This window comes from Haliotis rubra, unplaced genomic scaffold, assembly GCF_003918875.1.
Source record: "Haliotis rubra isolate DU_JTF1 unplaced genomic scaffold, ASM391887v1 Scf187, whole genome shotgun sequence".
NCBI lineage: Eukaryota > Metazoa > Mollusca > Gastropoda > Lepetellida > Haliotidae > Haliotis > Haliotis rubra.
The window spans coordinates 1,595,089-1,609,658 of record NW_025765858.1 but is presented as its reverse complement, the minus strand read 5'-3'; the positions used below and the strand labels follow the sequence as shown (position 1 = coordinate 1,609,658).

General features: G+C 37.9%; 1 protein-coding gene across 1 annotated transcript; it reads right to left on the bottom strand.

Moving 5' to 3' along the window:
- Positions 1–2,796: 2,796 nt before the first annotated feature.
- Positions 2,797–13,635, bottom strand: LOC124274013. The gene is made up of 11 exons (XM_046709346.1): positions 13,319–13,635; positions 12,856–12,917; positions 12,426–12,555; positions 12,247–12,294; positions 11,037–11,161; positions 10,361–10,453; positions 10,114–10,181; positions 9,861–9,952; positions 9,562–9,593; positions 3,383–3,460; positions 2,797–2,994 (listed from the first exon to the last, which is right to left on the bottom strand). Exons 1-11 carry the CDS (start codon positions 13,359–13,361, stop codon positions 2,797–2,799), a joined length of 969 nt encoding a protein of 322 aa, XP_046565302.1. The 5' UTR covers positions 13,362–13,635.
- Between the last annotated feature and the right edge of the window lie 935 nt (positions 13,636–14,570).

Sequence of the window (14,570 nt, the reverse complement as noted above, 5' to 3'; positions counted from 1 at the left end):
TAATATCACGCTACAAAATGAACTTGAACAGCAACATTTTCAGGTTATCATTTGCGCCTCTAAACATTGAATGAAATAATTACTATTTATGATGAAATGGATCAGAGAACATTATAATGGCATAAATGAGGCTTTAATGACTCATGTAATGGTGAAATTAAAATGATATAATCACTATGACATTGTTAGTTTACTCATGGCCAGACACATCAACCTGGTACCGGTAGATTTATATGTATTACGTAAACATTCAGTATTTCTTAGTACCTGAGATAAGATTACACAAATTTTCAGTGAGACGTTTAATCTCAGATCATTTTGTTAGGTAGCATTCACTAAAGTAAAACTTCAATAGATCGGTCATTGGCACACTGAAGCAGATTTCACTTATACTGCATTAAACAGTATGGGGATACATAAGGCATCATACCACGTATGTGGTAACAATACCTGATTATTGCATACATTTCGATGTACATCTTTCAGCATAAACAAGTTGGTTCAACTTGGTTGTATGTTGATTAATTTCCAATTTTTATATGTCCACAAGGGGAGATAACCGATGGGTGATGGTAAATGTACGCCCAACGACCTTATCAAGGCCGTTAAGATTCACCAATTAACAAGGCCTGCTGTCTTGTTAATTAGCAAGTGAACAGTTAAAACAGCCTCTGGAAGGATAACCCAGTTCCCAGTTTATATGCCTCTTACAACTTCAACTTCTTTATTCTCATAAAACCACCATCGGTGGTACAAGAGCATTTAACTATACAATATTTACAAATGTGTATACATATGGACATGCGTCATGATGATGAGTTATTTATGTAACAATTTATACAAATGAGAGATAAAAAGTGATAGACAGTTGCTAAGTTTAAAATTGACAGGTGATATGACCTTGCTAATAGTTGCTTAGCTTGCTTAGCTTTGATTTTCTGTAAGAATTAAGTGACGTGCATTTAAAAAGATAATGAAATTCGTCACCAACTAAGTTGCAATTACATAGTCTACATAATCTTTCTTCTCTCGGTATGTTCTGCCATCTGCCAGTTTCGATTGTAAGATTTAAATTTGAGGTTCTAAACTTCAAAATAGGGTCATGTATAGATTTTGGAAATAGAAGGTATTTTCAAAAAGACAGTGGGTTTTAAATATTGAATATAGAAACCCCTTAGGGCTGGAACGTTTATCTTCTTGCCATCTTAGGATGACTTGATCTGTTAAAATTCGCTTTGCTTTCTAAACGAGGACATCTTGCATTTGGTTTGTGTGATAAGGTTTTAGTTTCTATGTATGTGTGAACGAGGAACCTGGCATTTTAACCGACTGAACTTAAAGGTCACATGCAACAAAAAATCGAACATAATTAAAACACAGTTTTCACTTATTCATGATATATACAATGCATTGCTGCTTAAGAAAAAACAAATAAACAAATTATAAGCCCATAATCGCAAATCAAAAGTGCAATATTTTATACTTCGGTTTACTTCTCTCGAAACGAAGCAGTCAGTGATAGCCGGGATACCGAACCCAGTCTGAGCCAGTGTGCGTGCACTCAACTGTAACGGAGATGATTTTATTGGCTCATTTACCTGTGTTTATGGCCCGATACGCGTTAAGTTCAAATTGCATGTGGTCAGTGATTGAAGATGTGTATTGCATATTGTCATTAGCAGACAGGCAGGCAGGCAGACATATAGGTGTTAATGAAACAGACATTGAGTTTTGTTTGCAATCAATATGTTATTTTATGTAACGAGTACATTATTTACTTCTTTGTGTAGGCCTACATATAATCAGGATATATGCATCTTATTTCAAGCTCCGCGAACCTATTCACTGCGCATGCGTTATGAGAGCAGCGCAGCTGTTGAAACCAGTTTTCCCCCAGTTTCGGGGGAAATTCAGTGAATCGTTTGAACTCCGATTTCGCGGGCTTTTTAATCGCGTTTTTAACAACTTTATAAGTTGAATTTGCATTTTATGATTTGTTTCGGTAACTCCATACCAAAAGGTATCAGAATCTGCAAAGTTGTATTTTACGTTGCATGTGACCTTTAACATTGTTCCATGGTCAATATCGCAATATTGGCGCAATGGTAGTATACAGGAGTTTGTTTCAATTTTTGATAGCCCCATTATTATGCAAATAAAATTATCAAAAATGAATAAATAATGTCATGCTCCTCTCAGAGGGAGGAACATAGTTTATATAATGATTCTTATATTTCCTTGTCAAAACAGAATTCACAAATCACAGATATTTTGTGTGGGTTTGTGCGCATAATTTAATATATCATCCAACTTGATAGTAATTAAACAGCAGGCCGGTGGTAACCATAATGACTATATTGTTGGACCATTTGAAGAATGGATTGGAATAGTAACACTTCCATGTTATCATTTGAGCTTCAAAACATTGGATGAAAGAAAAACTATTTAGGATGAAATAGATCAGATCATTATAATGGCATTATATATACATTAAAGCGTCATTTATGCTATTATAATGATCTGATCTATTTCATCCTATATAATATATATATTATAGAAGATATATTATACTATATATTATACACCGGCCACCAGACACGTCAACTTAATTAATTATTGCTGGAACATTGTTAAAAGCGACGTAAACTTTCTCCACTTATCTAAAACATTCCATACTCAGTGTTGACCCATGACAGATCATTAATCATTCTTGGGATGTTGGTTTTGGACGGTGGTCCACGGACACGCCTTGCCTTTGGGATGGCCCCTTGACCTTGCAACTGTTGAAAAGTTTCATCAGCAAAGCCTCTTTGCTGACATCAGTTCTCGTGACTCGACCTTCGGTCGCACAATAAAATATCTGAAGCCACCGTCGTCAATATCACTTTCTTCCGATGACATGAGTTGAACATTCTTCAAAGCCTCTTCATACTTGGTCTTTTTGTGGCTGGGGAGGTCAGCTTTTCGAATACCCTTCACTCTGTTACGACTCTTCTGAAGAAAACAAACCAATATGCTCATACTTATATTTCCATATAGGTAAAGTGAGTGTAAAACCAACGTGATAATTGAATTAATGGCTATTCTGATAATCTTATGGTCAGTAATATCGATAGTTGCATGTTTAGTGGATTTGAACACAGTTAATAGTTAATATTTATTGGACATGTTCAGCCTCTAACAAAACTCAATGTTTAACAATACATAATCCCTTGTTAATTGATAAGTGAGTCATTTCAGTTAAGATTCACTAATTGACAAGGCCTAATCCCTTGTTGAGTGATGAGTGAGTCATGTCAGTTAAGGTTCATCAATTAACATGTTAATTGATGAGTGAGTCAAGTCAGTTAGGACACCTTGTTGTGTTTTTATTTTTACTTACTGTAGATTTTCTGGAGTATTTTCTCATGTCATCATTCCGCTTTGTTCGGCTGCCACATTTCTGTCTTGAGGCCCTTTCCTTCTTTGTCTGGCACCCATGAAAGGCCACCTCCTCGTGGTGGGTGCTGGGTAACGCTAAGCGCCTTTCAACCCCCCGTTGTGGACCCGGGGGGATATTTGGTCCACCAACCTGTTTGCCGTGGGTTGCGCCCCTGTGTCGGTGGAGGACGGGAGGCTGGTGGTTGAGGGCACTGGTTCCAGGAACAGTGTTCCTTTGCCCAACACACCACTTCGCCCCTTACTTCACCTAGACGGGTGGTAGAACTGGCCCGGTTCTATCAATCGGCTGGTCATGCTAAGCCCTGTACATGTAAATTTTGCTGTACAAATTTTGAAAATTATTTAGAATCATTTTGTCAGGTGTCTCGGCTCTATGATATTATATTTGTATTTTGACTGTACAACTCCAATTTAATATGTTGCCTAGAGTCCTATGTCCAGAAGGCAGTGGCTCATGGGCCAATCTGGTGGAATAATTACTTGTTGATTATTCTGCTTGAGTATATCATCCGGGTATCCTTGGTGCTGCAGGTTGGAAATCCACTTGCGATCAGCATTGTCTTTATGATACTCCATGGTGGGTGGGGAGCTCGGATGACGAATCACAATAAACTCAACATGGCTTACGAAACCCCAAACAAAAAAACGAAGCGTCCACTCGATACTGATGATGACGAACACCGACCCTCAAAATCCGTTGATTACTGGCCACGTTTCCTCGTTCTTGAGACTCTTGATAAAACTCCATTGAAGCTCAATCCGTTTGCGGTATCAAAAGGTATCCACGGCATAGCAGGTGAAATGAAAACGTTAAACGCTTGCGTACAGGAGCTCTATTGCTCGAGTGTCACAGAAAGCAGCAAGCAACTAACCTGCTGTCCACAGAGCTTTTTGTCGGAGTTCCGGTTATGGTCTCTGCACACAGAACACTTAACACCAGTAAGGGTATTGTACGAGACCGAGATCGTCTCTTTGCTGATATGACGGAAATTGACATTGTCACGGAGATGAAAGATCAAGGAGTCCTTTACGTGAAAAGGTTTACAACCCGTAAAATAATGAAACTGTGCAAACCAATACATATCTCTTTCTTTCTCTGCCCCGAATCCTCCACCATCAGTCAAGGCAGGTTACTGCAATGTAAAAGTTGATGTGTACATCCCAAGTCCTCTGCGGTGTTTCAAATGTCAGAAATACGGACACGGTGTTAATACTTGCACATTGTCTGTTGTGTGTGCTCACTGTGGTGAGAAGACGCATACAACAGAAGATTGTGTCAGTACCTTTAAGAAGTGTACCAATTGCGCAGGTGATCACTCATCGTTCTCAAAAGATTGTCCCATTTGGAAACAGCAGATGGAGATAAATAAGATCAAGTTTACTCAAAATATCAGTTTTGCTGATGCCAAAAAGCTTGTCTTGAGATCGGAAATTCAGGAAACTTATGCTTCTAAAGCCAAAACGTCTTCAGAGAGAATCCATCAGTAACTACATCATCTGTCAGCTGTCAGACGAACTTGACTTGGATAAAAACAGATTCTCCGCAGATTTTGTCACCTGCAATATCTACACAAACTGCAGATACACTTCCTGACACACCCCAACTCCAATCAGAACCATCTTATGACCGTGACACATCTTCTCAGTCGAATCAAAGGTCAAAATTAACGTCAAACGTTCAACAAATAGTTAAAAACAAAGGCAAACCAAAGCCAGATGCTTTGAAGAAACAAAGTGGCAGAGCCCCCCAAAAGGCAGATGATAAAATCAAATTGTTTAACAAATACGGATCACTTGAGGACATGGACGTGTCCGAAAACGTCCATTCTAGGGCACATAGCTTGTCGCCCTCGAAAACGGTGCGGGGTAGATCCCCAATTAATCCCCCTAAAAGATAGGTCTATCTACCAATATCGTGCAGTGGAACTGTAGAGGACTCCGGACAAATTTTAATGAAATACAGCTATTAATCCAGGATTTAACACCATCAGCGTTCTGTCTGCAAGAGACGTATCTGAAACAGACAGATAATTTTAACTTACGTCAGTTTGAACCGTATCATTATTTTTCCCCTCCAGGTGATAGAGCCACTGGAGGTTCTACTATCCTTATACGACAATGTTATTCACAGCCCTGTTACTCTTAACACTAATCTCCAAGCTGTTGCAGTGCGACTTACTCTGGGTGTAGCATTTACGTTATGTTCTCTGTATATCCCGCCTTCATCGACACTTCAGCTGACTGATCTTCAATCACTCTATGATCAACTCCCGAAACCATGTGTTATTATGGGTGACTTAAACGGTCACAACCCACTCTGGGGCAGTACTAACATTAATACTAAAGGTAAAATAATTGAAGACTTCATTTCCAATAATGACTTGTGCATATTTAATGATGATTCAAGCACCTATCTGCATCCTGCAACTGGCACTTATTCTTCTTTGGATTTATCTGTTGCAGATTCTAACCTCCTGAATGAATTTGATTGGTCTGTTCATAATGACCTTTGTGGAAGTGACCACTTCCCAACTATCCTTTCAGAAATAACTCCATCTGATTCTCCTTCGTACACAAGATGGAACTTTTCGAAGGCTAACTGGTCTTCATTTCAAACTAACTGTAAATCAAAACTGCGACCTGATTGTTTCAGTGATATAACTGATCCCATTCAAACCTTTTCTGATGTTTTAAATGAAATAGCTGATGAGTGTATACCCAAGTCCTCTACGACTCCACATGTACGAAAACCATGGTTTAATACAGATTGTAGACAAGCCAGCAAAACCGAGGAAAAAGGCAGAGTGTTATTTCCGACATCATCCAACTGTCCATAACTTAAATAAATTTAAAATACTCAATGCAAAGGCGCGTCGTACCTTTAAACAAAACAAACGACAATCTTGGAGAAATTATGTCTCCAAAATTAATTCACGCACGCCAATGTCTAAGGTTTGGAACATGGTTCAGCGAATAAAAGGCAAAGGTTCAAAATCAGCTGTACACCATCTTAAAGATGGTGATAACTTGATAACTGATAAAACTGATATTGCAAATAAAATTGGCGAAACCCTTGCCAAAAATTCATCATCGGCAAATTATGTCCCTGAGTTTCAGAGATATCAGAAACAAAAGGAAAAGACCAAACTTAATTTCGACTCAAATAACGGTGAAGATTATAATGAAGTGTTTTCATTACATGAGCTACATACTGCTCTTGAGCAAGCTCATGACACTGCAGCGGGTGATGACAATATACATTACCAGCTACTGAAACACTTACCGGAACCATGTCTGATGACACTTTTAGATATATTTGACAAAATATGGACGTCTGGAGACTTTCCTCCTTCATGGCGTAATGCCATTGTAGTCCCAATACCAAAACCTGGCAAGGATCATACAGATCCGTCTAATTACAGACCAATATCTCTAACTAGCTGTGTCTGTAAAACCATGGAACGTATGGTGAATAATAGATTAACTTGGTATCTTGAAACCAACAACCTTATAACCAATATTCAATGTGGTTTCAGGAAAAATCGAAGTACCATTGATCATTTGGTACGATTAGAATCCTTTGTTAAAAATGCAATCGTAAATAAACAACATGCCGTATCGATATTCTTTGATCTCGAGAAAGCTTATGATACGACCTGGAAGCATGGCATTTTGAGGGATTTACATGACTTTGGTTTGAGAGGCCGTTTGCCTCTTTTTATATCACGGTTTTTGAAAGACAGACAATTTCAAGTCCGAGTGGGTTCAACCCTCTCTGATCATTACAATCAGGATCAGGGTGTCCCGCAAGGCAGTATTTTGTCTGTCACTTTATTTAGTATCAAGATTAACAGTTTATCCAAGGTTTTAAACGATTCCATTGATGGATCACTTTTTGTGGATGATTTTAACATTTCTTGTCGTGGGAAAAATATGCATACTATTGAACGGCAATTGCAGTTGTGTTTAAATAAAATAAATAAATGGTGTCTTGAAAACGGTTTTAAATTTTCCAAATCCAAAACTAATTGTCTACACTTTTGTAGAAAATATAAACCGCATAAAGATCCAGAACTATCTTTAAATGGCACTCCCATCAAAGTTGTGAAGGAGGCCAAATTCTTGGGTCTAATCTTCGACTCCCATTTAACTTTTTTGCCACATATTAAATCACTGAAAGCCAAATGCCTGAAGGCACTCGATTTGTTGAAAGTTGTTTCAAACTCAAAGTGGGGAGGGGATCAAGCTACCCTCCTCCACCTGTATCGATCATTGGTCCGCTCGAAACTCGATTATGGCTCCATCGTATATGGTGGAGCCTGCAAAAGCAGCCTAAAACTACTGGATTCTGTCCATCACCAAGGCCTAAGACTTTGTCTTGGGTCTTTTAGAACCTCTCCTGTTGACAGTCTTTACGTCGAGGCAGATGAACCTTCTCTTAACCAACGCCGTATAAAATTATCTTTACAATATGTTACGAAATTATATTCTAACGAGACTAATCCTGCATTTCACTGTGTCTTTCATCCCTTTATGAGGATTTGTATTACAAAAACCTTCTCTTGTTCCGCCTCTTGGGCTCAGAATTAAGCCATTTATTGCTGCTTCCGGCATTGAGCTGGAAAATATAGCTCCTTCCCGTCTTCTTTCTTCTCCTCCTTGGCAATTGGTTAGGCCACAAGTTGACCTAACATTAACAGCATTTAAAAGCAGAAACTAATGAATTACAATATAAACAAGAATATCATCAATTAAAAGTAAATATAATACATATAAATCCTTATTTACAGATGGATCCAAGGATGGTGGCGCGGTGTCATGTGCCACTGTCATTGGATCCAGAACCATCTCTTCTCGTTTACCAGATAACAGCTCTATTTTTACAGCAGAAGCAAACGCCATATTAACAGCCTTAAAATATATTAAAACACACCCTAAATATCAACAATATATCATCTTTTCTGACTCACTTTCTTGCCTTCAGGCTATTAAAAATATTTCTTGTAAACATCCACTTTTATTAGAAATTATTGAATTATATAATGAGCTTGCAACAGGCCAATGCGACATCGTCTTTTGTTGGTTACCCAGCCACGTTGGCATTTCTGGGAATACAATGGCCGATCTTGCTGCTAAGGCAGCACTCAACAAATCTGTGACACCCCTTCTTATTCCTTACTCTGATTACAAAGCAAGCATTAGAACATCCATCCGCGATCTAATGCAGAAGAAGTGGGACACACAAGTAGGTATTAATAAATTACATGCAATAAAACCCTACATTGGTTATACCTACTTGGGTTGTCAGTCCAGATTTGAAGAGGTCATTATATGACGATGTCGCATTGGCCACACCAGATATACTCATGAATATTTATTGAACGGCGAAGATCCTCCGTTTTGTATCCCTTTGTGATGAAGGATCACAGTCAAGCATGTCTTGCTTGACTGCATCGAATATGCCATCACAAGGGATATCTATTTCACATCCAAAACACTGAAGGATCTTTTTAATAATGTCAATTCTCGTTTAATTCTTGCATTTTTAAAAAAACTAGATTTGTTGACTGATTTGTAAATAGGTATATATTTTATTATTGGTAGTTAAGATTAGAAACTGAGATTGTTAGTGGCTGTACCCTCAAAGGGGGTTGACGTAGCGTAAAATTATTGTCCTCCTGAGGGGGTACGTAAGTCCCAAAACTTTCAAAGTCAATTTAAGTGTACCTGCTTTCTAATCGTAGAATAAGTGTGTTTTTAATTTATGGCTAGATTTCTCTTCTGTCGTCAATGGCTGAAGGGATGGTGTAAATCCAGCTAGGGTCCATGCAGGTAGCAAAGGCACTGTAAGTCCCCATGGTCCCTACTATGGTGATCTACCTTCAGTTGTTGGCGATCTATAGTCCATTTTTACTTTGTATTGTCTTCTTTAATTGGAATGTTTTAGCTTTGTTCGCTAGTTTTATATTGATAGCTGTGATTATCTAGTATTTTTACTGTCCTTCGTTGACAGGGTTTTATATATTATATGTCTGTATTACAAATTTAGAACTCGTTTTAGTCACGATATGGCTGAAATATTGCCGATGTGACTTTAAATCTTAACTCACTCACTCACTCCTTCTTTGTCTGTAGACATCTTTTCATAGCAACTGAACAAAAAAAAAAATGCAATACAGTGGCAGAAAACGCATGAATATTACATATCTAACGAAGTCATCACAAAATACAATGGTTAAATAAAATCGCCCATGAACATAACAGGTTTTTGTACTACGCAACAAAAAAATCACTTTCGGAAAGTCAAGAAATGAGTATTATCATTACATTATAGTGGGTCTTGCTTATTTATGGCTGTGCAGTGACGCATGTAAATGCATCATTAACTGATTAAGAACTGTATAGCAAAACTGCAATACCTTGAAATTCAGGGCGCGGAATAGCAGGGAGTGCTGTCTTAGAAAAGTTCCAAGCATAGTCCACAACTTCCTTGTTCTGCTCTGCTTCCAACCTGAATTTAAAGTTCTAAATTTATTGTCTTGTGGAAGACAAAGTTATCACTCAAGAGTCAAGATTGTCGTAATTCTACCTGAAGTTGTATTTGTTGAACGGTTTAATGCATTGAAACTCTTGAATTTAGTGTATATATATATATATATAGTATATTCATACTTGTATTGTGGATTTAGAGCCATCCCTCCAGCAGTCTCTGCATTCTGAAGTGCCTGCCTCACAGTTGCCTGTAAAAGATTTATGGGGAAAAATACAACATTCCGATAAATATGACTTGCGTGTCAGCGGCACGATATGGCTGCAATATTGCCGATGTGACAGTAAATATTAACTCACTCAAGTGTGTCAGAACACTGAATCGTCTAAAAATCATTACCAAAAGTTACTGAAATGGCAGCAGAAATACCTTTGCATGGTTAGTTGCTTTCTGTTTGTTTCCAGTCACTGGTTCTTGACTATCCCTTCCTCTCTGCAGTCTCTCCAGTTGTTTTTTGCATATCTGCAATCTGCAAATGAAATTACTGAAAATGACATACTTTCTTGCAGAGTAACTCTTTGTTTTGACAACTAGTACATTTTCCAAAACTGCCCCCCCACGTTCACACCTTGATTACTTCTTTAAGTGGCATTTAGAAGCTGGTATGATGAGGATCAAGAACTTTTATGGATATGACAACTTCTTTGTTGCAGTGGATGCGACGTTTCGGTGTAGATTCTAACACCGTTATCAAGCAAATGATGCACAATGTATGCACAAGGAGAATTATATACATGACGGGTATGTGTTTATACAGTAGAGGAGGTTGATGTGCAGTGTGTTGACATGGGGCTTGTTGTGATAGGAGATGATTGAAGCCAGTGGAGAAAGGTGGGTTATTCTTGATTAGGCTTGATTAGTTGATCGTAAGCCGTAGGGATGTAATAACCTTGATCTCTGTTGATTAGTTGATTATTTAAGTAATAGACAGGTGGCCTCTCCGGGAAGCTTCGTTCAAGTGGAACATACACTCAGATAATGTACAAGTGTATAACCGCAAAGAAAACAAATAACTATAACTCGGTGATTTAGCGCTACACCATACCTGTCGATCTCTCATTGCGACATCTCGTCTCAGGGCACCAATAGCAATCCACATTTTGTCCTCCATCAGCTTCATCCTCCGTTCCATTATCTGTAGAATATCTTCCGTGTGTTGCTTCTCTGAAACTGTACAATTCAAAGTTATTTGCTGAAGAACTGCCTTGTCGTCCTGATGTCATATACTACCCATCAAAAGTTTAGACTCAAATAAAGCACTCACTGTATGATATGAATATATGGTTACATCAAAGATGAATTTCTCCAACAACTTTTGGGAACCAACTGCAAACCTTATGCAGATGAATTGCACGAGGATCATGCATCAAATAACTGAAAATCGTGTGCAAATATCGTGCATGAGAACAGCTGCGTTTTGGTGCAAAGTTTTGTTAAAATTCACATGCATCCCAAAATCAAACATACCGAACCCAGTCAGAGCGGGTGTGATTGCACTCATGTGTAACGGGGTCGTTTTATTGGTTCATTAGCTGATGCACTCATTCGGTTTTGTTTATGGCGTAATAAGCCCGATAGGTGTTAAGTTCAAATTGCATGTTGTCAGTGACATTGAAATTGTGTGTTGCATATTGTCGTGAGCAGACAGGCAGGCAGATTGAGTTTTGTTTGCTTACCACAATCAACATGTTTTGTTTATGCAACGAGGATATTATTTACTTGTTTGTATATATATAATCCTGATATGCATCGTGTTTCAAGCTCCGCGAACCTGCTCACTGCGCATGCGTTATGAGCGCAGCTGTTGAAAGCACTTGTTCCCCCAACGCTAGTGGAAATTTAGTGAATCGTTTGAACTCCGACTTAGCTGGCTTTTCATCGCATTTTTTCCAACTTTATGAGTTGAATTTGCATTTTTGATGACTTGTTTCAGTAATTCCAAAGGTATCAGAATCTGCAAAGTTGTATTTTACGTTGCATGTGACCTTTAAGAATTTCACGGAGTTTCTTCGTTTCTTGAAATCTTGACAATAACCTTTTCGGCATTACAAATTTGTTTTACGATACTTCAGTTCATGTGTAAACTGTACCTTCTAAAACGTGGAATATTTTGCAAACTCTATATCAGGACAGTTGACTGAAGTACGTCGCTATTTTTGTTATAGCCAAGCACTTCCCGTAAAATGATAAGATAAAGTATATTGTTATATTAGTAACTAATTTGTATAATCCTGCTATATATAAACGCTACTTACAGCATCTCTTGTCAAGGTTAAACTGATGATCGTCTTCAGTTTCGCAGTCTGTAATTAGAAACATTAGCCTGTGACACACGTAAACATCAAATGCATAACCATCAAAGAAGCCACGTTATATTACAATTACTGGAACTACATTCAGAGGGAACACCCATTGAAACATCGGAGAAAAGTACCTGATAACAGGAATGAAGCTGCTGCATTTGCACAGGCCGTTGCCGTAGGAGTAGACGTGAACGGCACCGCTGCTCGCTGTTGTCTGATTTTCATTCTTGTCGCTCGCGGACGTGATTGGTGACCGGATTTCTGAAAATTCAGTTGCATTCTTATACAACATTTTGAACCATGATAATGAAATAAACAATGGATATTGGTCATACCTTCACAAGTTTTCTTTCATCGACTCAGATAGAAAAAGTGAACACGTTTGCTGTTGTCTGGACAGAGAAGTCAGAATATATGTTTCCCTTATTTCAGGACATTAAGATTATCATTAGTTGAGATAGAATGAGGTTTGATTTCACTGACAGTAAGTACAGTAAGTAATACATGGTAGAAGTAGCATTTGACCATGTTAAGAATATGCAGTTGTGACACCGTAATTACCTGGTTGCCTTTGGCAGAGTCTGTCGTACTAGTTTGGTCTGTGTCTATTTGGTATTCACTCCCTGGAACACAAACATAGCATACAAGATAATGTACTGTCTCCGATTCAAAATAGGGATAGGACATATTTTGAAATATCAATTCGACATACAGATCTTTGGTTTACCGTTCTGGCCACTGTACAGTCCCACAGAAAAATAGCCGGTGTTAATTAGGGAGTATATTCAACCTGCTATCCTGACAAGCCCCAGGGAGAACTTTTATGACATCCATTAAAGGTTTGAACAGCCAATTAGTCGGTCTGTTACTTTTGTTTTCAAATTGTGATTCAATATACTAAATAGTCATTATTTGGTATGGTAGTCTTGAGTGTAACATTTCTCAACAACTGTACTGTTGAAGGAGCACATTGCATCATCAGGATTGCCTTACTGATATCTTGTGTAATCAATAATATACTTACCTGAGCTGATAGCGTCTTCTAAAGAGATATCGCTGACAGACATTCTGGACGGCTTCGTAGATGCAAAATCTCAAATTTACGATAGCACAAAATTCAGTATATTGATGTGCGATAATGGACTGCATTTTCCTATCGGGTGTTCATATATATATTCAGAACTATGAGTTCATCCAATTACATATGAGTTGCTCCTCCCATCTGCAGCTTCTCCAACTTTCTGCTGGTTTCATCTGGCTTGAATAACCTGTTACTGTATTTCGAAACAGTCCGGATGTCACTAATTAAAACCCTCTTCTCATGATTCTTAAATTTATTAGCATACACCTTGTGAACGCATCTCAAATCTTAACGAATGTCCCTACTGTATTTGTTGGAAGAAATACAATGGGCAGTGCATACAACAATTTGTGGAGCAAGTAAAGAAATATATGTCATACAAATGGTATCGTTGTTTGCCAGTCAGGCACGTTGTTTATTTAAAGGGGTATGTCATGGATTATGAGGCTTGGTCCACTGGGCTTGTTTGATTGTTTATACCAATATCGCACGGCCTTCACAACTGAGGGAATGTTTTTGTTTAGTAATTATATTGCAGTTCTCCATACAACTCCAAACATCTCCATGTATTCAGGGGGTGGGGCTTTTTTGTTTCGTTTTTATTATTATTCATAAAAATGAATTTGAACAATTTTACACTTTATATGAACACCGGTCCCACACAATTTGTAATACATAATTCAATTGAAGCATGTGGCGTCATATGAACTATCATATGAATGGCATATCAAATACAACAATCATTAAATAAACGTAAATACAGAGTTTCACTTTTGGATGTCCGACATGCCATATCTGACTTCCAACTTCTAATAACAAGCCACAGGGACATTGATTATTGTGACATACACAGTTATGTATGTTATGTTTTATGTATTATTAGTAATTTATCGATTTATGCATGTTTAACATAAAAGGACAAATGAGAGTCCACTTGTGACATTGTTGGCTTGGACATCTCCTCTTTCACCCGGTGTCCTCTCACTAAGTCAGATTCTGTAAAAACTGGTCTCATAGTTTGTTTCAACAAAAAGCTCAATTAGTGAGATTCGTGAAATTTCTATCAAAGTTATATGTATCATTTGCTTGCTTATGTTATGCTTATCTTCCAAATGTATGCCTGTCTGTGGAATCATCTGTGACTTTGTGTCCTGGTTTCTATGGAAATTAATTTGATATAAAATGAAACATGTAA